Below are 27,500 nucleotides of genomic sequence, written 5' to 3'. Positions count from 1 at the left end.
ACCCACTTATAAACACACAAATCCAATCCTATACAAACACATACACTTACACATACACACACACACACGCAATCATCCCCCATACACACACACAAACAAACACGCGGACAAATGCGGGCACACACACAATCACACTCACACACACACACACACACACACACACACACACACACACACACACACACACACACACACACACACAACTACATCCACAGTCAAACACACACTCACAAACTAACAGTCACACGCACAAACAATCCCCCCCCCCATACAAACAGGGGGGGGAACGTGGCCGATAGGTAATTTATTTATTTATTTATTTTTTTTTTTCATGGGCCCCCCCTCTGCCTTGGCCCCCCCCACAGCTGTCCCCCTTGTCCCCGCAGTCCGTCGGCCCTGCACACACACACACACCACCACCACAGTCCTCTTCTAGGAGCTCAGGGGTGTCATTAGGGAAGGCAGGCGGGCTGCAGAGGAATAAAAACAATATTGATAAAAACAGAAGGAGGGGGAAGTGTATCATGCATCATCTATCTGCAGGGACGACTGCTCATGTATATTGGGATGGTGGGCAGAGAAGGGGGTGGGGGGGAGGGGGGGGGGGATTGGGGGCTTGAAATGAGAAATAAAATCGATACCCAACACCTCCCCTAGCCACCCATTTATATTTTTGGGCACAATTACCCCTGAGGGGGTATCCATAACTCTGACATGTTGGTCTGCTTATCTCACACACAGAAGAGAGAGAGGGAGAGAGAGAGAGAGAGAGAGAGAGAGAGAGAGAGAGAGAGAGAGAGAGAGAGAGAGAGAGAGAGAAACAGAGAGGGACAAAGAGAGGGAGACAGAGAGAGGGAGACAGAGACAAAGAGAGGGAGACAGAGAGAGAGATAACTTGGTGGTGTGTGTGGGGGGGGGGGTCAGCTGGGACGATCAATGTTTTAACCATACATAACCAAGGGGCATAATTTGGATTTAGTTATTATAATTATTTGTACATAACCCTATGGTCCTTCTATGGTACCTCACAAGAGCCAATCACTAAGACTTCCACTTATAGCTCCGCCCTCCAATTGTCATTATAGTTGATCACTCTCACACCTGTAAGGTCTCCACTACAAACACAAGGAGCACATGCGGCCAGACAGGTCAGTCGAGGTCAGGATTACATCACAGTGTCAGCTGGAGGCATCACAAGAATCAACTGGAGGTGAGTACGAGAAGTAAGCTAAACAAACTATAAAAACAATGTCACCTTGCTGTGTTGTGCCAAAAATAAAGTGGCATCATAACCAAAATACTATTGTTCTGCTAATAATAATTTAAAACCAAAAATATAGCACAATCAATCATGAAACGGTATTCATATTTACAGTAAATATTTTTTTTTCATTATGTTTTAGTATGATGACTCTGTGAACCTAAGTTCTGCTTTATTTATACCGGTTTTTTTTAAGTTGCCTTGACTTATTCATGGGTATTCAAGAAATGTTCCCATGGAAGTATGGTGCTGTTGATTGATTATTCTGGAAGATGCGTTGAGGAAATCTGCCCTGGTTTTATGCCTGCCTCTGTATGAGGCCATTTCGTTTTCGACGGCTCCTGTCTTTTCTGAACAATCAGGGCATCTCTTCCCTGATTGGTTCGGGGAACAATCTTGCCTGTCAATCACAGGTGCGTGAATGCAGCACTGCCCATTGGCAGAGAGAATTACGGGGGGAGTGAGGGAGCAGAGAAGGGGCGGGACTTGAGATGTTTCCGTTTAATTTCATCTAGGCCTAAGTGAAAAATCGACAGGTGTATACAAACACGCACGGGGCAGGATGAATGCGTGTTGTCAGTGTGTGAATTTGTAGCATAGTGACAGTGTATGTTCACTCATATTCCTTTGTTCAGTAGGATAACGATACACTCATCCAAGTAGGCTATACAGAAAAGTCCTTTGAATGACAATCTCCAACTGTGACAGCTTCTCTCTAACCAAATATCTTTATACACATGCAAACAAAAACATGCACGCACACGCACGCACGTAGGCACGCACTTGCACACACACACATTCCACTGGGACTTGCCTAATGTCCTCCCTGTCTCGCACGCACGCCAGGGCATCCATCACCACGGGAACGGGATTGTCCAGACAGCCAATGAGACAGCCGAGGAGATATATCGGAAGGAAGGCATGTCGCCAAAGGCCCGACCAGTGACATGGAGGGGGGGGGGCACTTGGGAATTTTTGATAGAAAGAGGGGGGTAGATCTCTACTATAATAACATATACAAAAATGTCTATATATCTAGAATCATGGATGGTATAGACCCAACAGGCGGTCAGTAAGTTATCTATTTTTTTCATTATTTCCAAGGCACTCCCAACATATCCGTTTAACTGAACTCAAGAGCTAATCTCATCCCAGGGTCCCTGTTCTTCATTTCCTTTCTTCCCCTCCCTCTCTTATTATTTCCTACGGTCGGCTTGAAAGGAGTCATTGAGAAACACCTGGGGTCTCCGAGAGGGCTGCCACACACTCGACGAGTTAGGCGTTTTCGGTTGCTATAACAACCGTTTAGCGAGACGAAAGCGGTAGTGACATTCCTCTCCATACCGCCGTCTCCCTCTACTCACCTGAGTTGGGGAAAACAGGGGCTGGGTCAGATGAGTTTAGCGCGAGGACAGCGGGACGAAAGGGAACAGAATCGCCACGTCACAGACTTTGAACAGAAAGTGTGCGGTGGAATTACGCACTAAATGGATTAAAAAAATGTCTTATTTTAATGGGATGGCAGCCTATGCATGTTGCAGTCTGTGGGTGCATGCGTTTGGATGCACCATTATATTATACCACGGGTATTTCCGACCGAGCTTCCTGATTGGTCAACTAGACGTTTAGAACAGGATCGATAGCTGAAGAGCACACTTATACATGCTTAAAGAAAAATGCCTCATCGCAATGACTATTAGTCTGCTATTGATTCGACCTGTAACACAGCGCCACAGGTGTAAAAATGCATACAAATGCAAACAAACAGATTTCCATTGGAGAGAGGAAGGGAGCTATTTTAAGGTGCAAGGAGAAGTTGTATTCAATTAAAGCTAAGATATGCAATATCTGGGATTTCAGGCTATAGCAGAAGTCTAAATTTAGAAACAAACCCTCTCTCTGCTCTTTCCAAACCCAGCCCATCTTCAAAAAGTGTGGCTGACAGTAAAACGTTCTTAATGTTACTTTCTTTCCCCCCCCCCTCCGCTAGACACGCATTCACTCCTCTTCCCTTTTCCTCCATCTGTCGAGTGAGAGAGAGAGGGGGGGGAGAGAGTGAGAAGGAGAGACCCACTTAAACAGAGATGTTGTGTGCGTCTCCACCCTGACAACAAATGGAGATATCAGTGATATTAGAACAGACAGGGGGCCCTTTAAGCTACTTGGCACAATTTGCTTGGAGTTAATAGTCTCTTCTCTGGGAGATTTGATCAGCAGCGAGCCAAGTGGATCACATCCCCCCCCCCACACACACACACACACACACACACACACACACACACACACACACACACACACACACACACACACACACACACACACACACACACACACACACACACACACACACACACACACACACACACCCACCCTCCTCCTCCACTCACCATCCAAATAGTTGCACGGCACTTGTCAAAGCTGATCACATCAGCGGCCAGGGCCACAGCCAGCTAATAAAGAGAGGGGAGGTGGGAGAGATTGGGCTGAAGGGGGGGGGTAGAGTTTGAACAGAGAGTGTGTGTGTGTGTGTGTGTGTGTGTGTGTGTGTGTGTGTGTGTGTGTGTGTGTGTGTGACCTGCTCATTTCCAGTATGTTCCCGGAGCTGGGGTGGCTTGTTTCAGAGTGTGTGTGTTGTAGAACTTGTCACATGCTTGCGTGTGCCATCCCACCAGCCATCCTAACGGCGTGTTTACAAGACGACTTAATGGAGTGGCCTCAGACAGCTTGTGTCTCCCCTGGCCCACCCACACGCCGCGTGCTTGAAGGGAATGCTCTCTGACAGTACTCGGGTCCCTTCTTACCAAGGTGGTGGGTGTATGTGTGTGGGATGGGGGGAAAGCCATGTTGAACGTACACTAACGATAAATGAAGCAATTCTTGTAGGACCCACGTCTCATTATTCCTCAGCTCGGCATGTTCCATGCGTGTATTTCATCAGAGGTGTCACTTAGAAATACAATGAAGGGATCAATGAAGTCTGATTGGATTTTTTTTTTCAAAGAGATGTACCTAGCATGTTTTGATAGGATTTTCTCTGTCTTGAAATGTATCGCTTTCACTGTGCAATGAGTTAGTGTTTCTACGTCAGCAACTAGAAGAATGATAAAATAATAAATAAATATTATTCGAATTTTTAGAATGAGCAAGAATGAGAATGAACAATTTAAACCAAATACAATATGAACAACACAAATTGCGTTGTACATACAGCGCTTGCCTGAATTATGTAAAGTGGACACCAGGGGCGATATTGAGCATGGACAATGGTGAGCGAATGAGAGTCAATGCAGCGTTATAAGTATAAACGTTATACAAATGAATGCTATTTTTTTTCTCCGATTGATTTTCTTATCTTGAACCATTTTGGGTGGCTATAGGAGGTTCTTAATTTCCTCATGCATGAAAGCACAGTTGTCAATGGCATCAATTTATAATGTATTGTGTATTCCCAATTAGCAGTAGAAAGTGTTACTTCCTCTGTCTAACTAAAAATCCCCATGCAAAGCTGAAATAGTCAGCGATTCTCAGCATATTGCATTCAGCTCCATTCACATGTACAACTGTCTAGCATTCCGCCCCAATTCTGAGATGACGCTCTCAACAAAATGGCTGCGCCCTTGAAGAGATTTATTTTCTTTTTATTTGTACAACGTTGAAATGCTCTTACACATTGCTACTTTATTCCGGTCACTAATTCATACATTGCATGGTCTTGCTGTGCGTGCACTGCAATATAAAGTAGTGTTATTTGTTTTCGGGCTGGTTTGCTAAAGAGGCTAATGTAGCTGACATAAACAACGACGAGCCAATTTCATGACGCAATCACAAAAACAAACAGGAACGCTATAAATGCTCCGAGAACAGAAATGACGTCAAAAGTGCAACTCGGAAGCATGGCGTCCGAGGTTTCAGGAACACACCATTACTCTTTAATAGCTCTGGTTAAGTATACTATACTCCAGACTGCAACACTATACACTACCATACTATATCATAATAGTACAGTATAGAAGATTTAATAGGAAATGGGAGGGACCCCCTAATTGGTTGGTAACCCTCTGCCTCCCTGCTCCTTGTCTGGGTCAAAGCTCGGGTACATGGGAGGGGGGGCTAAGGGGTCCGGTCAGACCTTTGTTCTATTGGATAAAGACCCGGTCGCCCTGTCATCGCGGTTTGAGTCTATAAACAGAATAAGGATGTGAAAAATAACACATATTTTGTTCCATACAGAGAGCAGAGGGAAAGAGTCAAATCGATTGAGAAAGAATTGACCTGAATATTGCTCTCTTTCTAACACTGGAAAGACGGCTAAAAGAACTAGGTTACCCTTCTACTTGATGAGACAGGAGATGGACTGATGGAAGTCCTATGGGGTATCGGGTGTGTGTGTGAGTAACGGGCATGGCCGTCAGCGTAATCAATAGTCCTCCTATACGTCTTTGTCTGTCGCTGTGCTTGTCAAACTAAACAACTTCCCTTTCAACTTTCCCTTTTGAGTATCAGTGAACAGTGGTCAATAAATAACTCCAGGTTGTGCTAGGTTTGGTCATGTTGTATGAAACCTAAAAATGAATACATATTCGGGGAGAAAAACACATTAGCATCAAGTGGGTATAATAGGAGTGATGGAAAGTACCTACCAAGACATTGGTAATGGTGTTTTTCCACTATATTGGAGAATTCTGTACCATGGCTTATATGGTCACCTCACGTTTCACTTCACAACTCAAAGCCAACATTATTTTGTGTTTAAGATTCATTTTACCTCGTATGTGTATTTGTATTGCATAAATTATTCTTCATAAATGGAGTTAATGGAATCAGTTGTAAAGGTATTATTTAATCATTTGTGTGTGGAAATAATACTTTTGACCTGACGCACATTTACCATCTTTGCAGGTATAATATTTAAATCATTATTAACAGTAGACGTAGCCTATTTGTGTGGGCGTGTGAGTGTGACCGAGAGAAAGACCCACCCCTTCAGTTGGAAATAAAATGGCTCCTTGTAGAGAGTAGACAAATCAATTGTGACATTTTTCGGACGGCGCCCAACACATTTAATTAGTGAGGAAACACCTCGGAGGGGGTGGCGAAAATGATCCGATAACGGAAAGGCGGCCCAAGCAGAAGCTGCCTCCCATCCAGACAGGAGGATTTGGAAGAGGAGAAGGGCGTCTGGAGGTGTCCACCTCCCACCCTCTGTCTATTTATTTGCTGTTTTAGCCTAATTCCTCACAACAGACGCCAGTAAGTAATAACTGGCGGGCTCCCTGCAAGGTAATTGATGCACCCCGGGCAATGATGGAGTGGTGGACACACACACACACACACACACACACACACACACACACACACACACACACACACACACACACACACACCGGTTTCTGTTCTCAGCAGGTAAATCCAGTGATCAACCTTGACACCTCTGATTTAGTTTTTCTAGTATTTGTGTTTTTCTACTTATACTCAAAATAACAGATTTTATCTTATAATGTCATCCAATAAGAATCGCTTTGCTTTTTTTTAATTTCTTAATGTCAGTCACATATTCCCCTGTAGTTTTCTCCTTTCCGCTGTGGCCCTGTCACTAACTCTCCTGTCATTTTGAATGCGACCACTCCCCTTTGCTATGCAATCACCTCAGCCCCTTCCCCGGTCTCCCTCCCCGCACAACTTTCTCCCCTGCAGTTCATTCCTCATTAGCCCCTCAAATACCAGTAAACTTCCCTTTGTTCCCGGCCTGAATGTCTTGGCTGTCACACCAAGCGTCACTGCATTAAGCAGTCTTGTTCCTCGCTGACCCGCCCGTTTTTGACCCCTGTTCATGGGCTTTCGGTTCTCTGCTGGCCCCTTGTCGGATTGGTTTGACTGGGTCTGGTCTCCCGGTGGTTTCAACCTTTCCTGTTTACTAAGTAAACTGAAATTGCAATGCAGTCCTGCCTGTCTCCTTGTCATGATTTTGGGTTCACACCTTACAAATATCGTCAACGTACTCGAGACCCCTTCTTTTCACGACGCCTCTTCGGATGCACTTTGATGTCGAGACGAAGTGGCGCTGAGGCTGAGAGAGTCTACCGCCACGGTGTGCGGATGAGTGGAGCTCATCCTGGGGAGCCCTTTATGTGGTTGGCTGTGTCGAGAGAGTTATGGAAACATCGCTCAACGATCATACTCGCCTGCCCGGACTAGCTGAACAAATATTATAGTTAGTAATATCAGCTCCACACACAGGGAAAGTAATACAATATTACATTGACCTTGAGCACCTTCCAGTAATTATTATGTGTTGGCTGGTGTCCAAGCCGACGGTAACACTGATGGCTCCGGTGAGGAAGGAAGGTTTTCTTTAAAGCAGGGTTCAGTGGGGAGGCCTCTCCTTTAAAGGCCCAATGCAAACCCTCTCCTTGGAGTTTTAGAGATACAACAATGAGACTCACATTTTTTGATTATTATTTTTAGATTTATGTTCCAACTCCACCTAATACTGCAATAATTTAAAAAAATTGGGGGGAACAACCACGTTTATTTTTATTTTATTTTTTTGTGATTTATATTCAGTTCATTCAACAACAAAAAACTTGAGGGATGGTGTATTTTCAGTGAATCTCACAAACATTTTCTTATCTCCCTAGCCAGAAGCACCAAAACCTTCCACAATGATGTCAAAGCTCTCCATAGATAAGAGCCTGTATCGGTAGCGCGGGTAGCATCCTATCCCAGATCATGTCTCCTGGGGGGAGCATACGATCTGCTGCCTGGCTGATGACGCGCTTCATTTGGATGTCCTCGTTGGAATCAGCTCATCAGGACAAATCAGAGGAATAAAAAAATAAAAAGAAGTGGCTCTGATTACCACTCTCACTCTCGCTCCTACTCCTACTCCTTTTCCATCCGCTCTTCTCGTTATTATTTTATTGATTAGCCTTTGGAGGAATGCTCGGACTAATCAGGTGTGTGTGTGTGTGTGTCGGTCTGACTTTTATGTTTTTTGCATACTGTTTTTCTTCACAAAATGTTTTCATAAATCTTATTATAGGCTGTGAGATATGCATGTATGCTTGTCTGCATTAGTGTTTGTCTTTGAGTGCGGAAAGCTTAATGCAGTTGCTCATGTCTGTGCTCGATGTGCCTTTGTACTTGTGATGTCCTATTGTGCTAATATAATCTATGGGAAGGGAATGATCTTTCTAAAAACTTGAAACGCACCCTATCTGATGATGAGAGGGGCGCTCCTTTGCAGTGTGAACAATTGAATCCCCCACACCCCTCAAAACACTCCAACTGCACTCTGCAAGATCTAAAACACACACACACACACACACACACACACACACACACACTCTGACCTTCTCCACGTGCATAGTCCTGGGACTGAGACACTGGTTCAGACCCGAGGTCTTTCACTTTAATCCGCTGGTGGAGTCACTCACTGCTGATTTCACTTGAGCCGTCGCTTTACGCCAGGGAGTCGGAGGCGGGAGTCATACACGCAACCTTGGTTCCTGTACCCTCAGCGACTCGTGACTCTCAAAAGCTTTCTGACCCTGAACAATTCCCATGAAAGACAGAGAAACAGATGAATACACAGATACAGACACCCAGCCTCCTGCAACAAATGAGAGATACAAGAATAGATACAATAAACTATTTATTTTTGCCCACGGTGCCAATTATCTACATGGGGCCAATAACCATTACCATAACCCTATAATCATGTATTTTTAATGGGAAATTATAAGCTGCTGTGAATTCATGAAACCCCTTGGTATATCTACAAAGAACAAAGTGCACGTCTTAAAGGGGTTTAAAGAAATGATGCATATCCAACTTGTCTCGTAACAATCAGATAGACAATCCTGACGTCAAAAGAAATGGCACCTTTCCCGATCAGTTGAATGCTTTTATGACGGCGGAGAGGGAATGTGTACAGCATGGGATTCAGGAGAAGAAAGCATTTAAAAGCTATTTGGAAAAAAATATTTCTTCCAAAAGGCATTATGGCCTCACACACACACACACACACACACACACACACACACACACACACACACACACACATACACCTCCCCCTTAAGGTTGGAGTGAAACTGAAAGTAACTCTTATCTTGTTTCATTTAACATTGAAATTCACAACCCAAAGTGACTAAACCAGCTGAACAAGGGCCTCAAGTGATGCGATGCTATTGGCATTTAGGTTTTCTTTTTTATATAAGCTGGTATGTCCATGCCTATTAAGGATATTTCTACATGTGTGGTCTTATTCCCTTGCTTAATATCTGTCTTTCACGCATGACTACTAGTCCATTCAAAATTCCCACGACGCGCTTATTTGCGTGCGTAATAACGCGCCCCACGTAGTCGCTGTTTGGAAACCAAACTCGCTGCGGGCTGCCGCACCGGTCCGACGCGTCGCCGAGCAGCAATCTGCTGCACGGCTAGGAAACCCGTCGCCACACCCAACGCACTCCCACGAGTCTCGTTTCAAGTGTCTCTCCTTGTCTCAATCGGACGGTCACCGGGTCACACAACAACACGGTTTCGGGTCACAATCAGAAAGCAGCAACGGAACAAGATCGGCGAGCCCCGCGTGAAGGCTTAGCAGATTTAAGGGAAAGAGAGGATAGAGATACACACTTTGCCATTGAAGTGCTTATCAACGAACGGAGCGTGAGGCTGTTTGGTGTTTTACCAGGTGAGCTCTCCAGACGCAGCGTCCACACGCGATCCAGTACCACTGGCCGCACTTTGTTAGTTTTAGGCCCGTGTGTCTATAGTTGTGTGTTAAATCGTCTTCTTACATCCATGTAGCTTCTAATTGATTGTATAAGGCGTGATTATACGATTAATAAGTTAGTAAGCCGATACTATACGTTATTTATTATTCTATCTTTAGCCTATTGGAACGGCAGGCTTGATATTGACAAAAGTGCTCCTGTGGATTTTTTGTATCGTATAGCTTCAGACGTATTGGTTATATGCAAATAATTTTTTGTTTACTCCATGTGTCATTGCATTTTTTTTTATCTTCATCATATTCCCAATCCCAGCTAATTTCTAACAATGGAAATGGACTCATTTAAAGAGCAAACCCTTTTTGTGGCTGGGGGACTATAAAAACGTTGACAATCATCACACTTTCTTTCCCCCTCTCCCTCTCACTCTGTCTCTCTCTGGTCTTTCTCTCAGCCTCTTTCTCCCTGCCACCTCGTTCGTCTACGCATCCTGCGGTCCGGCCATCATGGGTTCCAAACAGAGCAGCCACACGTTTCACTGCAACGAGTTCCTGAATGGAAAGGGACCCCCTGCACTGATTACACAAGGTACACCTCCAGCCCAGGGCCCTATTAAACTGCCTCAGCCGGGCCTCCTGTCCCAGCTGTCAGCTCCTCTTTCATTGTTCTCCTCCCTCTCTCGCTCTCTTCCTTCATTAATCCGACCTGTCTCCCCACCATCCACGTCTCATTCTGTTCATCTACCCGGCTGCATATGCCTTCTCTGTCTCATGGGCAGCCATGCGCACGCACGCGTACCCTCTTTACACATCCATCCATCTATCCATCCCTATGGGGTGTTAATGAGTCTCTCTCTCTCACTCACTCACTCACTCACTCACTCACTCACTCACTCACTCACTCACTCACTCACTCACTCACTCACTCGTGCTTGATTGGCATAAATAAACATGCACTTTGCTCAGTACTATAATAAATATACAGTACCAGGGATCACATACTGTAGTATTCTCTCTCTCTCTCTCTCTCTCTCCTTCATCTCTCTGTGTCTCTCCCTCTCCGTCTCTCCAGCTAATGAGGAGATGAATATCAGGTACAAGGAGCTGAGGAGGGTGCAGCCCGACGGCCAGATGACCTGGGTGATCCTCCACCGAGACCTCCCTGGCTACCATAGCGACAACACGCTGCAGATCAGCTTCATCTTCCCCGACGGAGTGCAGACGGTAAGGATTCAAACCCAGATGTCAATACTCAACGTCCTCTTCCACATGCCGAACCCAGGTTGGTGTTCCTGTTTTGTTCTTTGCAGATGATCCCACTTTGTTTTGAGAACGGTTCGTAGTACCCCCCTGCTAAACTTGTAGCCCCGTATTAAAAACGCTGCACTAACGTGGAGTTCCTCCATCTTTTGTGCCCCCATAGCCCCATCAGTGTGTCTCAAGTACCACTTTATCGACACCAAACCATCACTGTTTCCATCATTGTTGTTTCTAGTGTCGTTTGTATTAATATTGCCCCGGCCTGGGGGCGATTCACATGAAAGACGGCGAGGTGTTCTTCTTTGTCTGCTCCTATCATCGTGGTGGAAAAGGTCATTTTAATTTGTATCGTGCCTTATCAAAGAGTTTTACCTAACAAAGTAAAACCTTGGTCCTCTACACGGACAAATTCAATAGGATAGTCAAAAAGCATTGAGAAGAGACACATAACATCCCCTTCCTTTCAAGAGTATTTCTTAAGGTTAGTTCCATCTTTGTAATCTTCTAATTTAATCAATTTTTATGACTATTATCTTGTTAAGATAAATCCTGTCTTTCATGTCACTTCATAAGAGTTCAGTGCTCGGCTTGCACAGAAGCGTTTGAATAATACCCACTTACAAATACCAACATTAAGCCAAAATGTCAGAAACCATGACAGGGATGCTTTTATCTCTTGTGTTACACTGGTGGTGGGGGTGGTGGTGGAGGAGATACTCATTATCCAAGCAACCATTACAAGGCTCCGTCCCTGCCCGTCCTCAGCTGTAGCACACCTACCTGTGATCTGTGTTCCCAGGGACCGCATTCATGTCTGCCTGGGACTGTAATCATTAGCTCAAGGTGAATAATTAGGGCCCATCCCCTTTGCACTTCCCCCACGCACAGACAAAATAAACCGTCTGGAACGCAAACGAGTCATTCATCAAGTCACATTTTGTCACAAGACTCAAAAGGCGGCCGAGAAATGCGACAGAGAACATTGCAACAGTTGAAGAATACTTGTAGTGAAGCGAAGGGGGGAAGGGACACATTTTTTTAAACAGGAGGAGGCGGTAAATCCTGTCCGTCTGGTTATCAGGTTAATTGAAAGCTTAGAATTCACTCGTGCCCTATAAAACTAAACGCATCTCTGAGAGACACATTTGTACACCTCTGAGTGATCACAGAGGATCTCAGAAGAAGATGTCTCCCAACAAATGATCAAACATTGGTTGTTTTCACATTGTGAAATTGAGATGCCATCTTCAATAGTGATGACATGACATTACTACGAGTCCTTTGCAGTACCCAACCAACATCTGTTTCCATTACCTGCAGTTGAAACCCTGATTTGTGACATACACACACATACATACATACATACATACATACATACATACATACATACATACATACATACATACATACATACATACATACATACATACATACATACATACATACATACATACATTCATATCTCCCCAATGTATTCCAACACAGCCATGAACTGCCATCTCGACACGACTCGTGAAACAAAGTAAATAGCAACGACATTAACCTGTGTTTCCCCCTGTTGCGGTGGTCCAGGAGAGTCACCCTAACCCTGGGAAGCCCTTCGCCGGGCTGCGGCAGTGGGCCTACCTGCCGGATAACCGGGAGGGCCGCAAGGTCCTGCAGCTGCTGGACAAGGGCTTCAGCCGGGGCCTCATCTTCACCGTGGCAACCAATGAGGAAGGAGTGGACATAGTGTCGCCGGCGGACGTCCCCCTCAAGACGCAGCCAGATGGCGGGACTTCGAAGTGAGTGGGTGTGTGTGTGTGTGTGTGTGTGTGTGTGCTAGGAATGATTATATTTTTTTGCTTTATTGCCAACCAGGTGTACTGTACTACATACTGTACATTGCGATTCTATCAGTGGCAGGAGGTTATAGTGCTCAAGAGATTTGCTTTCACTTAGCTGTGTGTGTGTGTGTGTGTGTGTGTGTGTGTGTGTGTGTGTGTGTGTGTGTGTGTGTGTGTGTGTGTGTGTGTGTGTGTGTGTGTGTGTGTGTGTGTGTGTGTGTGTGTGTGTGTGTGTACACAAATCTTAATACTGTCTAACCTTCTGTGGGTGTGTAACCATACATAGTAGTACACATATAGAACTCAGATCATGCACCTGAAATGCTCCACTATGGTACATAGTGTTCACTGTGTCCAGCGTTAAGACCCGACCTTACTAGACTGGAGTCGCTCACTGCCTCTCTGTCTGGCCTCTCAGGACCAGCTACCCAGACCCCGACTACCTGAAGAACATGAGGAAGATACTCAAAGACAAAGACATTGAGTAAGACCAGACAGACGGACAGAAGGACGGAAGATTGTGGGGACAGAGAGAGCCCTGGCGGCACAACGATTTGAGATATGCAGCAGGTCTACCTGATCGCTATGCAACATCCGCCTTGAAACTATGGCTTGATACCTGGTTATGTACATTCCTCGGGTGACGTGACTTGTAAGAGGAATTGCCAAAGCATCTCTCCAAAGCAAGATAAAGAAGGTTCTGATAGACACGACAACTGAAGATACAACTGTCGTTAACAGTGTACAGTATGATCAGAATCCAGTCTGTATTGAAAACTAGATTTATATGAATACACACAGCAATATTTTATCTTATTGCATTATAACATGCATGAACTGCCTCTGCTTACCTGTACAAAAGTATTTTTTTTCCTTTTTAAAAAATATATTTAATGCATTAAACATGCTCCAATTATGTTCTTGTACTTTGTATGCTTGAAGGATTGGCCTTTCAAAAATACTCCTCAGGTTTAGCCTACGGTGTTTGGTCAGGCAGTACTCTGTAACCTACTGAGTACCATCACACTGTAGTGTGGTCAATTAAAGGTTGTGTGCGAGGCAAAGCTCTGTGGTTTCTCAGCGCCAACAGCATCCGCAGGTCCGAGTGTCCTCTCTGGTCACGACGGCCCTCTCAGTGTCCCTCCTTCCTCCCTTCCTGGGGTACGGGGGGGGATACCGCCGTATATTATACTTATTCGTCTTTTCCTCCATTTTCTTTTCTTGCGCCTGCCCGGGTCCCCTTATTGGTCCAGATTGCCAGAGTGTGAACTTTCCCAGGGTGAAGGCTGAGCACCCTCTGCTCTCTCCAAACTGAATTACGGCCGGGCCCTCACACTCGCACAATAAAGTCTAATCGCATTTGCCCGCTTCCATTTGGGAGGCCCCTGTCATCCAGGGGCGCTTCTTAAACCACTTTTTTTTCTCCTTCCCTGTATTCGTACCCTTCAAAACACACTCATCTGTCCACCTGGCGGCTGGCAGCCCTGCCGTGGCCCCGTTCAGATCCGTCTTCGGTCGGGGACATGACCAGGCTGCCGGAGCGGCCAGATTTGATATCTGCGTGACCACCGGTGTGTGTGTGTGTGTGTGTGTGTGTGGATATGTGTGAATATGTGTGTATGCGCAACCCTGCATAGCAACATGCTCAATCGCACTGACATGAGAATGCACGTCGACGCACACAAACACACACCTACATGTGTGTACAGGGGGCACATGTCTGCTCACATACGACCCCCCCCCCCTCCCCCAACACACACACACACACACACACACACACACACACACACACACACACACACACACACACACACACACACACACACACACACACACACACACACATACACACGCATTTCATTTCCCCCCCGTTCATACACATCCTGTGATGAAGGAAACACACTATAGTGGCCCTGGTTGCAATGTGTTTATATGAGGGGGAAAAAGCCGTGATCCCACAGCACAGCTGACACAAGACAAATCCATACACATTACAGGGCGTCCCTTTTGACAACACATACACTCATTGGCAGACGGCCATGTTCAAATAGAGGCTTGCATGCTAAGCTTAGTTTAGGGAATCCCCTTGTCACTAAATTGATCACTTAGACTCAATTGCTTCCTACTCTGCAGGCCCAACAATTGCTCTCGCTCTGCGGCACGGCCCGCAAGGGGCTATCAACGCTGAGATGACGCACGGCCCTATTGATTATTCTGTTTAGACATCCCTGGCTTTTCACTGCTGGTTATTTCGTTCCGATGCTTGTACTCTGTGTGTCCTAACCTCTCCCTGCGTCCCCCCCCCCCCCCTGTGGGGCCAGACACCGGCCCCGTTACCGTAGCGCTGACGAATGGGGGGGGGCCTCAAAGCGCTTTCATTAAGCTCTTCAATTTGCGCCCACAATTAGAGGCCAAAGAAGACAAAGCAGCTTGTGTGATGGGTAATTAAAAGGCTTGAGGAGGGTGGGGCTGGGGGGGCTGGGGGGGTCGGGGTGATGAAGATGGATGTGGTCTGGGAACGCCTTCCCCCCCTCCCCCTTCCCCTTCCCCTTCCCCTCTCCCCCCTCTGTTTCAAATGCAGGTCCCCACTTGTCTATACATCGTCGCTTGAATACCTGCTGGATGTATGACTGCCTGTCTGGCTGTCTGTTGTAAATCTGGAAGGTGGACAGACAGAAACCCCAGTCACCGGAGCATCATGTGCCTGTCAACGAACTGAATGTGTATTATCGTTATTATTGTTTTATTTTTTTTGTTATTAGTAGTGTATTTATGTTTCCATACATATTTAGTTTGGTGGATAGATGTGTGGTAACAGTGCAGGGCTGTCATTACATTAGTTGTCCTAGTTAATGTATTGTCCCTGGAAGAACAAGGGAGAATGAGATGTTGAATGCCTCGGTCAAATCCAAACACTCCGGACAGACATGCCATCAGGAAGTAGTGAATAATTGATTGCAACAGCAGCTATCTGTTATGCACGTTCCTAGGTGGTTGGGCAAGTCTGTTAACACACAGATGTGAGGGAGGTAGGAATTTGCAGAAACCCGTTTCATTTAGTGAAAGACATCCTCATTCATTTAGGATGATTACAAGATTTTTATTTAATGGCACCCCTTTTTCTAATCTATGTAAAAGTTGTTAAACCTTTTGGAGGATTAAGAACAAAAAATGTATTCCGCTCCATATATAATATGAGTGACTGAATTTAGACCCATTCATGGCAGAAATGAGTGCATTGTCCTGTATGATATCATGAACTCAGTCCTCTCTCAATGCCTCCCCCACCCCCACACACACACACACACACATCTTTATCACAGTGTTATCGCAGGTGAGACATCAGCCACCTTTCTCCTCCATCTATCAGCCTTTTATTTTTTGCTCCTTTGGCGACCTTTTAACACACACACACACACACACACACACACACACACACACACACACACACACACACACACACACACACACACACACACACACACACACACACACACACACAGTGTACCCAATGTGCTCTCACACACTCACCTCTCACACCACTTCACACAAAGGCTCTCAGCGATACCACCGACAGATGCCCTGCGTGAACATTCCAGTCCCTTATCATACAGCACCTCAGAGACGGCCTACTCGTGTGTGTGTGTGTGTGTGTGTGTGTGTGTGTGTGTGTGTGTGTGTGTGTGTGTGTGTGTGTGTGTGTGTGTGTGTGTGTGTGTGTGTGTGTGTCCAAAACTGGATCCTGATTGATACAGCGGCCTTTCTCTGCTTCTTATGCCCTTTTTTTTCCGTCAGACCTTGACGCTGATACGGGGGTGACAGCCTCCAGCGAGAGGGTCAGCACCCTGACATGCACTCCCACAGTCGTCGTCGTCGTCGTCGTCGTCCCCCCCCCCGCCCTTCGCTCCCCCAGTCAGAAGCCTGTGGAGGGGGCCGTATCATACTGATGCTCGGAGGTCCGGGCCATTCATCCTAGATAGGGCTGGATGAATGAGGGCTTTGTTGGACGTCAAGGCCCTTTTTAGAGGGGTGGAAGGGCGTGTGAGGCCAGGGGGGAATCCAGAGCCGTCATACGAACGGGCGAAAACAGAGGGGTCGACGGGGAATCACTGAGAATGATCTTGAGGAGTGAGAGCGTGGGACTCTGTGAATCTTTAAGACTCCCCGGCTCAATAGCTACATTATGCCCCTGTGTCGTTGTCTACTGTTATTGAGCCAGCGGATCTAATCTCGTTGTTATGATACTAACTCTAGTCGGAAACCAGTTGGACTTTGACTTTTTTTAAACGAGAACTTTGCCGCCTGCACAGGTGCCGTGATGTTTGTATTTTTGTGCATAAACATAAGTGTACGTTTTTTTTTCTTAGCTACGTAATCAAAGCAATCGGGAGTCTACAGCATTGTCAACTCCCAATGTATGAACATATGATCCATCGTTCAAAACGTTCAACTTATGATCCATCAGAAGCAGACGGCGTTGGTATTGGCCTTCAAACCGGCTTCACTTATTCAACTTTCCGGACGGCACAGGTGCCGCTTCGACACGGCTCCCAGAGCGTCTCTGAATATTACTTCTAAATATTTAAAGCCATATCATTTCTTTCAGTTTCTGTTGCCCGCCGCTCTGCGCCTCTTGAACCCTAGCGGCATAACTTTATTGTCCCTATGCCGCCGCTTGAACCAGCGCAAGACGCGGGCCAATTGATAACAAACAAGGCAACACTGCTGCCCTCTGGCACGCTGTTGCCCTTGGCGACTGTTTGCTAAAAAACACTTCCCTATCGTGACTTTTTTGCTTTGTTTTTTTTACACCTGTCTTCCCTTCACCTGATTGTGTCTGGATCTCCTGCCTTGGAGGGTTTCCTCGGGGGTCCGTCTTGAGTGCTGGGATCGGGGGGGCGGTCTTGGATGGATGTGTGGCCATGTTTGTGTCTCATAAACACAACCCCCTTGACCCCTCCCTTCCAGTGATTAATGGCCTTTTAGGTGACAAATCACCCCCTCAGAAGGGCTGTGTGTGTGTGTGTGTGTGTGTGTGTGTGTGTGTGTGTGTGTGTGTGTGTGTGTGTGTGTGTGTGTGTGTGTGTGTGTGTGTGTGTGTGTGTGTGTGTGTGTGTGTGTGTGTGTGTGTGTGTGTGTGTGTGTGTCCATGGGGGTGGTGGTTGGGTGGAGTAGTGATGTGCTGGAAGACTAGACAATCGATGACAATCGATTGCAACAATGTTTTATTTTTTTTCTCTTTGTTTGTATCTCTATGCAAAACTGTCTGTCATTAAGGTTTTTTCATATTGTCTGGCTGCAAATGACGCAAGAGGCAGTAATTGTAAGAAGTAAAACTAAAGGTCTCATTTAGATATCATTTTTCATTTTCAGGTTATGTACGCATATTCATCTTGAAAATCAGTTCACAACAGAGTACTCTTGCGGCATTGATTAAACGTCTTAACTCTACCATATCCCCAAAAGTCTACATTTCAACGTATTATTGTGTTACATTTTTGAAGAGCAGTTTTCACAAATATTAGAAACATAAACCTTTACTGTAGACAAGGCACGTTGGTGAAACCTCGTCCACAAAGCCATTGATGACATCCCTGGAATACTTGTGTATGATGAACTGGTCCTGTTGCCATAGGCAGCACCTAGTTTAAAGGCATCTCTTAAGGAAATTGTGGTCTCCATCAAAGACGATTCTAGCAAGCGGCTGACAGAACACAAGATGAAGCCTGTAGAATGCTTCTGTGTGTCTTTGGTCAACAACTGCAGTACCAAACACAACATCGAAATCGCTACAGGTTGTTTGGATGAGTCACATTCAAATGCCATTTGCATGCAAAACTGTTAAACCGTAGTTTATCCAATATTTAAAATACCACACTAAATCAAAATCTGTCACACATGCAAGTGAAAATGGCTTTGTGCAAGCCTAATCTCTCTACGTCATATGTTCTAGGTAGATTGGCAGCTATTGCATTCTATTGGACTGTCTATTTTTGAAAGAGGACTCGTCTTCACTGCCTATGGATTCGTTTGAGGTTGAAAAGCACATCAATCAATTCATTGTTTGACACAAAAAGAATGTCTGAAGTGCACTATGAACTATGGGAAAGTTGGCTGCACAAGAACAATCTCTAGACCTCATCGAGTGGAAGTCTTGTGTACTATTTCCTTATGATGCAAATGAGAATAAAGAAATCGCATAATCATTTTGACAATTATTGAATATCAATTGCGAATTCAAAGCTTCTCTACTATATTCCGGTTATTTAGGTATCCAAATGTGCCATACTGTGTGTGGGGTCGCTAACATCACGCAATAGCATTGCATGTTTTGCCATTTCTTTACCGTCAAATGTGATGGCGGAGACAGACATCTCTAAAAACAGATATTTGCATATTGATGCATATGAATGTATAATCTGTAGACAACAGCATACGATTTTGATATCAGAAGCTTTCTGGTTTCGGTTCGTAGTCCTTTTTTATAGTGTATCGTATTGACCAATCACGTTTGAGCAGGCTTCGGTTGCATAATCCGACTATATCGGAAACACCCCAGAAATATTGACCGTCGTCGCCAGAGGGAAATCGTCATCAGAAGATGACCGATGGTTTCTGTGATTGGCTCGGAGCTAACCGTCTCCTGATCCCTAATAGTCTCTCAGAGGATAACCTTGGCATTAACACTCCTGTGACCTTTACAATAGTCTGTATTTTAATCTGTATATGTGTTCTTTCTACGGAAGATGTCATTTCAATAAACAGGAATATATTGAACATGCTCTTCGCTCAAGAGTGTGTGTGTGTGTGTGTGTGTGTGTGTGTGTGTGTGTGTGTGTGTGTGTGTGTGTGTGTGTGTGTGTGTGTGTGTGTGTGTGTGTGTGCGCTCGCCCTTGAGGTGTGTGTGTGTGTCTGTGTGTGTGTAAGCATTAAAAGGGCATTTGTGGGAAAATGAGGCAATGGGAGGATAAACACACATAAGGACTTGCCCTCGTTGCGCGCGCGCAGACGCAAAAGGTCAGCTCCAGAAGATTGGTTTCCCCATATTGAATAATGAATGTGATCATCCCTCCTCTGGCCGGGTGCCGTGCCTGCCGCCCCCCCCTCTCAGGGTTAGACAAACAGAGTGAACTGATTGGACTAATCGCACGCAGAGCTACCTATCTACCACAAATGCAGGGTTATTTATCTATACGACTGTTTGTTTTTTATTTTCTCACATGTGCAAAGCGCCGAAGCACCGGCCGAGAACAAAGTGCTAAATATTTGAAGGTGGGGTGCTCTGAAGCGGGTTTAAATGGTCACCTGCGTAAACAAGGAAGACTTTTAAAGGGTCAGAGGTTAGCGGTTAGGGCTCCTGAGTTTGACCTCTGTAAATATGTCAACATTTGGACAGATAAGGGAAAGTGATTTGTGGATTGGGTTATTAAATCCCATTTAATCTCAGTCAGAAAAAACTCTACATTATTTAGGAAGCATGTCAGATAAACAGTTTTATGATACGTTGCTTGTTTTGGAAAAATTGATGTGATGAAAAAAACTTTTTTGAGCGCAAATGTATGGGAGGGGCCGTGGTGGTGGCTATCGAGGGATAACATAAATGATACAGTACCATGGCACTTGGAATACCATAGCACCGTCTCTGAGATGACAGAGATGGTGTGGTTGACCCACAGGGAGGACCAGATTATTATGGATGCCCATCCATCGTTTGTTCTTTAAACCGTCATTCGAGGATCAGCACACATCTTACGCGTCTTTTTTTGAAAGCTTATGTTTCTTTTCATAATCACACGATCAATACATAGTAGTCGGGAGTTGACGGCATTGGACAACACTTAACATCTGATCCATCAGAAACAGAAGACGTTGGTACTGGCCTTTGGATGACCTCACTCATTGAAGTGTAGTTCTGTCTCTCATCTCCAGGGCAGCTGTCAATCATGTGTCACTTGTTGCGCTCCAAATACACAGTGCACATCGCAGAATGGCTCATTCTTAAATCAAATCTAGAGGAACAACTTGCGTTATTGGTTCTTGTTGGAGTATGGCTACAAGCACACGCATACATTTGTTGCTTTGTAATCAGTGAAAGGCTAAATCTGGTCATGACTCTCTCCTTAGCCTGGGAGCAATGCCCCATCCTGAAAGAGGATGAGAGAGAGCTGCATTTTTAAGATATGTATTCCGTACTCGTTGGATGTGCGTCAGTTTTATCTCCCTGGCTTAAGGTTCCAGCCCGGAGGGTGAGTGATGGCCGTGGTGGAACCTCAGCGGTATGTAGCTTAGGAGAGCTAGTGGCCGCTAGCGCTGCTGTTCTCCTGCATATTAAAAAAACGTCTCCTCACTCGCTAACTAAATAACTGGTGGATAGCTTCCTCTGATCCTCTACCAACTCCTGGCCATTAGAGAGAGAGAGAGAGAGAGAGAGAGAGAGAGAGAGAGAGAGAGGGAGAGGGAGAGAGAGAGAGAGTCCTTGCACGCTTTGGTGATGTATTGTCATATTATGCCAATATGTGAGCAAATGCGTGTGAAACGACATATCAAGTTCTTATGTGAGCTTTTTTTCGTTTTTATCAGATGGGTTGTTTCATTTTCATCCCACTGATCACCAACCTTTTTTTCCTGGTGATTCATTCAGGATGAGCGTTCTCCAGTTTTCAGCTCAGCTAAATCATTTTTCGCACTGCAAAATACTATGCAAATGATCTCCCCTTTTCTTACCAGACTGCTGTTCTTTCACCATAACATATTTTTCCTCCTTTTCTTTGATCTTGTCTCCTCTGCTCTTGTGCTCTCTTCTTTCCTCTCTACTACCACTCCTCTTCTCTCCTCTCTCCTCTCATCGCCCCTGCTCTCCTCTTTCCTGCTTTACTCTCCTCTCCAACCTTTCATCTTAGATTCCCCTCTACGCTCCTCTTCTACGCAATCTCCTTTTCTCCCCTTTCTCCCTCTCTCCTACCCTCTTCTCTGCTCCCCTCTGCCCTCCTTTCTCCTCCTCCTCCACCCCTCTGCCCTCCTTTCTCCTCCTCCTCCACCCCTCTCCTCTCCTCCACACTCTCCTCTCCCCCTTCTCTCCTCCTCCTCTCCCCTCCTCCACGCTCTGCTCGCCTCCACTCTCTCCTCCTCCTCTCCTCTCCTCCACTCTCTCCTCTCCCCCTTCTCTCCTCCACTCTCTCCTCTCCCTCTCCTCTCCTCCTCCTCTCCTCTCCTCCACTCTCTCCTCCTCCTCTCCTCTCCTCCACTCTCTCCTCTCCCCCTTCTCTCCTCCTCCACTCCTCTCCCCCCTCTCTCCTCCTCCTCTCCTCTCCTCCACTCTCTCCTCCTCCTCTCCTCTCCTCCACTCTCTCCTCTCCCCCCTCTCTCCTCCTCCTCTCCTCTCCTCCACTCTCTCCTCTCCCCCTTCTCTCCTCCTCCACTCCTCTCCCCTCTCTCTCCTCCTCCTCTCCTCTCCTCCACTCTCTCCTCCTCCTCTCCTCTCCTCCACTCTCTCCTCTCCCTCTCCTCTCCTCCTCCTCTCCTCTCCTCCACTCTCTCCTCCTCCTCTCCCCTCTGCTCCCCTCTGCTGACAGTTTATACCCGGTCCCTGAGGCTCAAATAAATGTCGCGCGCACATCACTCAGGCCGACCAGCGGGCCAATTTGAAATCCAGACGACCAGCAGACGTCTGCTTATGAAGGGGCCATCCATCCTACCCCCCCCCCCCCCCCCCCCCCCCCCACCCCACCTACTTCCTTATTTATCGCCACCATTCTCCTTAGCCTCTTTCTCTTTCATTGCATCTAGCGCCTATTCCCATTTCTATCTGACTCTCTCGCTCTCTCTGTCTTTCTCTCTCTCTCTCGATCTCTCTCTAGTTCCCTCTCGCTCTTTTAGGCAGTCATTTCATTTTCCTCCAGACCTCCAGACTATTACTCCATGACTCTCTCTCTCTCTCTCTCTCTCTCTCTCTCTCTCTCTCTCTCTCTCTCTCTCTCTCTCTCTCTCTCTCTCTCTCTCTCTCTCTCTTTCCCCTCTGTCCATTATTTCATGCTTCCCTCCCTCACCCCCCCCCCCCCCCCCCCCCCCCCCTCATATCAACTTCCTGTGCACCTTTCCTCATTGGTTCTTTATGGCCAACATTTAAAGCGATGATGTCCTTTCTATCAGAGTGTATTTTTCTAGAGGGCTGGTTTTGGGGGATGGGGGGGGGGCTGGAGGTGTACTGCTGGGCTGGCGGGGAAGGTAATAGTTACTGCATGTGAGAGAAAGACTTCATAACTCAGCCACCACAACGGGGACGTGGAGAGAAAAGCCTTGGTCGGGTTGGGGGGAATGGGCTGCGATTGGTTTGGTTTCACTTTGATTTGACACTGGGCGAGTGGGCGAGGAGAGGAGAATTCCCATGTTCAGAATACAAAATCTAAAACGTATATAAGTATGTATATATTTATGTGTATATATGTTGTAGATTTGCATTGCTTCGTGTCTATAAGGGGTTATGCAATGACAAAAAATACATTGTGAATAGTGTTTTCATTCTTCTGAAATTACGTAGTAACTTGACCGGCATTTTTCCCAATTCAAACTGATAGAATAAATGCCACACTCATTCAATTAAAACATTTCTCCAACTCACAATTAAATTGTCCCCATGTTGATATTCTAAGTGTTTAGAGTCTACTACTATTACTACTACTTTTAACATAATATTACCAACAATGCATAAAAACTGATTGCATAATCCAGTATTGTATAATCCAGTATTGTATCATAGCTTTGTATTTCACAACTCAACTTACTTCAAATTGTAAACCAGTTAATGTCTTGACTATGTTTCCACACGTTTGTGCCAAGGCAGTACCTTTTGTAATTCAGAAATTCATTAGAAGATTCTGGGTAACGTTTCATTGGCCTGTCCCTTGAAAAGGGCTTGGGAACATTTGATGAGTCTGTACTCTGAGTGTGACAGGTGTGTGTCTGCGTGATTAATGGCCAAATCATCGGCAAGTTTGGCCATACCTGCTGAAAGACATCCTTCTGTCCTCTGTCTGTCCTGTCTGTCTGTCTGTCTGTCTCATTCTGTCTGTTTATTAATCTTTTTTTATCGGTATGTCTACTTTTGCTTGTCTCTCTATCTGTCTGTATGTCTCTGTGTCTGTCTGTCTGTATTCTCTTCCGTCAGTCTGTCTGTATGTCTCTGTGTCTGTCTGTCTGTCTGTCTGACTGTATTTCTCTCCGTCTGTCTGTCTGTATTTCTCTCCGTCTGTCCTGTCTGTATGTCTCTCGGCTTGTCTGCTTATCTGTCTGCTTGTCTGTCCGTCTGTCTGTTTACAGGTACATCTAACTGGGTGTCACTCTGCCTGTCTGTCTAGTGAAACACGACCGGTGAGAGACAGATCTTGGCCTCTCACCGGTCTCTCACCGGTCGGTCTTGTTTTGGACATGCTTGTTTTGACATGCTGTCGAAAACAGTCAATGATACTCCTTGCACCTGTTGCAGCCTTAGCCTGCTCTACCCCCCTGGAGGTGTGGAGCAACAGATGAGAAGCTCTGCCGTGGGTCTCTGACCTGGGCCTGCTGGGGGCTGCAGCACCAGAGCCTTCCCTCATCGCCCGGTGATGGACTGGACCTCTGTCTCCTGTTGGCAGCAGCAATGCGAAGAATGTTAAATGGGAGGGCAGGGATGGACGAAGTCCATCCCTGCCCTCCCATTTAACATTCTTCGGTGTCCCAATGTTCCCCACCGTCATTCTTCTTCTTCCTCTTCTCTTCCCAGCAACCCCCCCCTCCTCCCCCCCCCCCCCCCCCCGCCGGCCCTCCTCTATAGTAGAACATCCAACCCCCTGAGTGCACATCACATGGCCAACTTGGCACAGGAGGGGGGTGAAAACATTAGTTTGCAGCTTTGAATTGATATCGGTCATCCACACCGGAACTGTGTAACAAACGGACTCCAGTGGGGGGGGGGGGCAGAGTTCTTGAACATCCTGAATGGCGAAAACACGTCCGGGAACACTGGAAGGAGGAATTAGGATGGCCAGTGTGAATGGGTCCGCATTGCATGACTCTCTCTCTCTCTCTTGGTTACACACACTTGTGACGGGTGGGCTACTTTTGTGCACCAGTGACAAGGTAGAAAACCAGACTCGTGTTACCGACTGTGCAGGTGACTCTCATCCTGGCAAATCATTTTGCTTTGCTTCCTCCAAGATCACCACCTTGGGACTAAACCTTCTTTCTATCCACCAGAATTAGCTCCAGCGGCGTAGCCTGCAGCAATACCATAGGTAAAAAACGCAAATTCCTACAATCGAGTGGGCGTGTCCATCTTCTTGGTTGTTTCTTTCTTCTTGGTGCAACTTGAGTTCATTTCGACCGTGTTACATAGGCATAGCTTTCCGATGAGATTTATGGCTTTCTCTTCGGTCCAATTATACGCTAGAGCAAAAGAAGAAGCACCTGGGTCTGTCTATACACTGATCGGTCAACGCACATGTGTATGCATGTGTGTGTGGGAGGAGGTAAATGGCAGGGCAAGCTGGCCTGGACAAAAAGATAAATGCAAATGGTGTGTGTGTGTGTGTGTGTGTGTGTGTGTGTGTGTGTGTGTGTGTGTGTGTGTGTGTGTGTGTGTGTGTGTGTGTGTGTGTGTGTGTGTGTGTGTGTGTGTGTGTGTGTGTGTGTGTGTGTGTCTGGCATGTTTGTGTGTTTGTTTGGCGGTGTATGTGTGTTTGTTTGACATGTGTGTGGTGTGTTTGTGCGTGTGGAAGGTATTCAAGACCATGGCTGGCCAGTGACTTATAAGAGAGAGAGAGAGAGAGAGAGAGAGAGAGAGAGAGAGAGAGCCGACACGCAGGTGTTTTTAATGGAGACTCTTAATTCGTGGAGCATGACTTCTAAGGTGTGTTTGTGCCACGCTTGGTCTGCCACTAATGGCCGAGTCGATGATCTATTTGTAGTAATCCCATTCACTCGCACACAGGAAGCTGCTCACCTATCAGACGGCCAGCTGGAACCCTCGGCCCTCTGTGTTTCTCCGGCCAACGCTGTAATGCTAATTCAGTGACAACCACAGCTTGGGCTGCTATAAATATTGATTTGGACACAACAAGAGAGTAAAGTACCCCCGGCAGCCCTTATTTATGAGTTAAGTGACTGCGTTGTACATTCCACCAGACGCTAAGTGAAAGGCCAGGGTTGTGCCTGAAGACGATCACATTTAGGGTACCAGCGCTTGGGTAACAATCATAATCTGTTTATATTCATATTGGTGCACAGCTTATGTCGGCTATATAATAAGCCAACATTTTACTTTGTTTTCTAAGACAAACTGTTGACTATTGACTTTGTTTTAACAAGACAAGTCATTTATTATTCGTTATTAGGCCCATCAGCCTCAATGTTGACAATTGCTCACTTTATTTGTATATATTTTGTATGAAAAGAATACACACACACACACACACACACACACACACACACACACATTGCATTTAAGGAAACAGTTGTTTGGTTATGCATGAATGAATATAATACAAGAACCAGACTCCTAAAGTGCACAACTTTGGCATTGAGAGAAAAGCTGAGGTGCGTGAGATACATCTTAAATCAAGCCTCACCTATTCACGCAAGAAACTATGCATGCCCAGAAGTCATCAGGCTCAGCTTTACTCCGATAATTTTGCTTTTCTTTTTTGGATTTTTTAAAGTCATCCCCCACTTGGATAATCACAGATACATACAAGCAGCTACCCAAACAATAAGCAACATAACTCGATCATTCACAATGGCAGCATTGATTGAGAAGTGAGATAGACGTTCAACCCTTCTCCAACACCAGGCAGTGTTGCCAGATTTCCTGCCCAATCTGGCAACTCTGTGTGGACGGATTGATTGCCAGATTGAGGTCAGCAATGCAATGGTTGATCGTTACAAGACGCCCACATGCAGGGCCGTTGCTACAATTCCTGGGCCCCTAGACAAGATTTACTGATGGGCCCCCCTGCGCTGAATTGTTGACGGGGGGGGGGGGGGGGTACTATGGTAGTACTATGGGCTGGTGATGATATAATATATATATATTTTTTCTTTTTGTGGGCCCCCCCTGGGCTGTGGGCCCCCTGAATCGTCATCACCTTTCACCCCTTATCGACGGCCCTGCCCACATGTAACCCGTCCACACAGAGGCCGCTGAGGTTGTCTCCTTAACGCCCAGCTCTCATTGATTCGTCGTTGTAATCAGCCGGGGCTGCGCTGAAGGAGGAGGGGCCCTTGTGTCGGGGCGAAATGCAAAACGACGGACAAACCGTCGCGTTGATGAGTCATTGCTCTGTCTCTCGCGGCGCAGATTAATATTTGAGCACATAATTATGCATCTTTTCACTTCCCCCCCCCCCTCCCCCCCCCCCCCACCCCCCCCCCCCCCCCCGCTTCC

General features: G+C 46.1%; 1 protein-coding gene across 1 annotated transcript; it reads left to right on the top strand.

Moving 5' to 3' along the window:
• Positions 1–1,115: 1,115 nt before the first annotated feature.
• On the top strand, positions 1,116–14,000 carry dtx3la (deltex E3 ubiquitin ligase 3L a). Its single transcript, XM_060045241.1, has 5 exons — positions 1,116–1,210; positions 10,454–10,587; positions 11,071–11,222; positions 12,831–13,042; positions 13,503–14,000. The coding sequence occupies exons 2-5, from the start codon at positions 10,506–10,508 to the stop codon at positions 13,570–13,572; spliced, it is 516 nt and encodes a 171-aa protein (XP_059901224.1). The 5' UTR covers positions 1,116–1,210; positions 10,454–10,505; the 3' UTR covers positions 13,573–14,000.
• The last annotated feature ends 13,500 nt before the right edge of the window (positions 14,001–27,500 follow it).

Source organism: Gadus macrocephalus, chromosome 23 (assembly GCF_031168955.1).
Source record: "Gadus macrocephalus chromosome 23, ASM3116895v1".
NCBI classification, from domain to species: Eukaryota; Metazoa; Chordata; class Actinopteri; order Gadiformes; family Gadidae; genus Gadus; species Gadus macrocephalus.
The sequence above is the reverse complement of the archived record's forward strand: the minus strand, read 5'-3'. Positions and strand labels throughout refer to the sequence as shown.

Excerpts from the sequence above, each read along its gene's own strand:
- dtx3la (XM_060045241.1), top strand. The coding sequence starts at position 10,506 with ATGGGTTCCAAACAGAGCAGCCACACGTTTCACTGCAACGAGTTCCTG. Across the intron at positions 11,223-12,830 it reads TCCCCGACGGAGTGCAGACG|GAGAGTCACCCTAACCCTGG; the intron begins GTAAGGATTCAA and ends GCGGTGGTCCAG. Across the intron at positions 13,043-13,502 it reads CCAGATGGCGGGACTTCGAA|GACCAGCTACCCAGACCCCG; the intron begins GTGAGTGGGTGT and ends CTGGCCTCTCAG.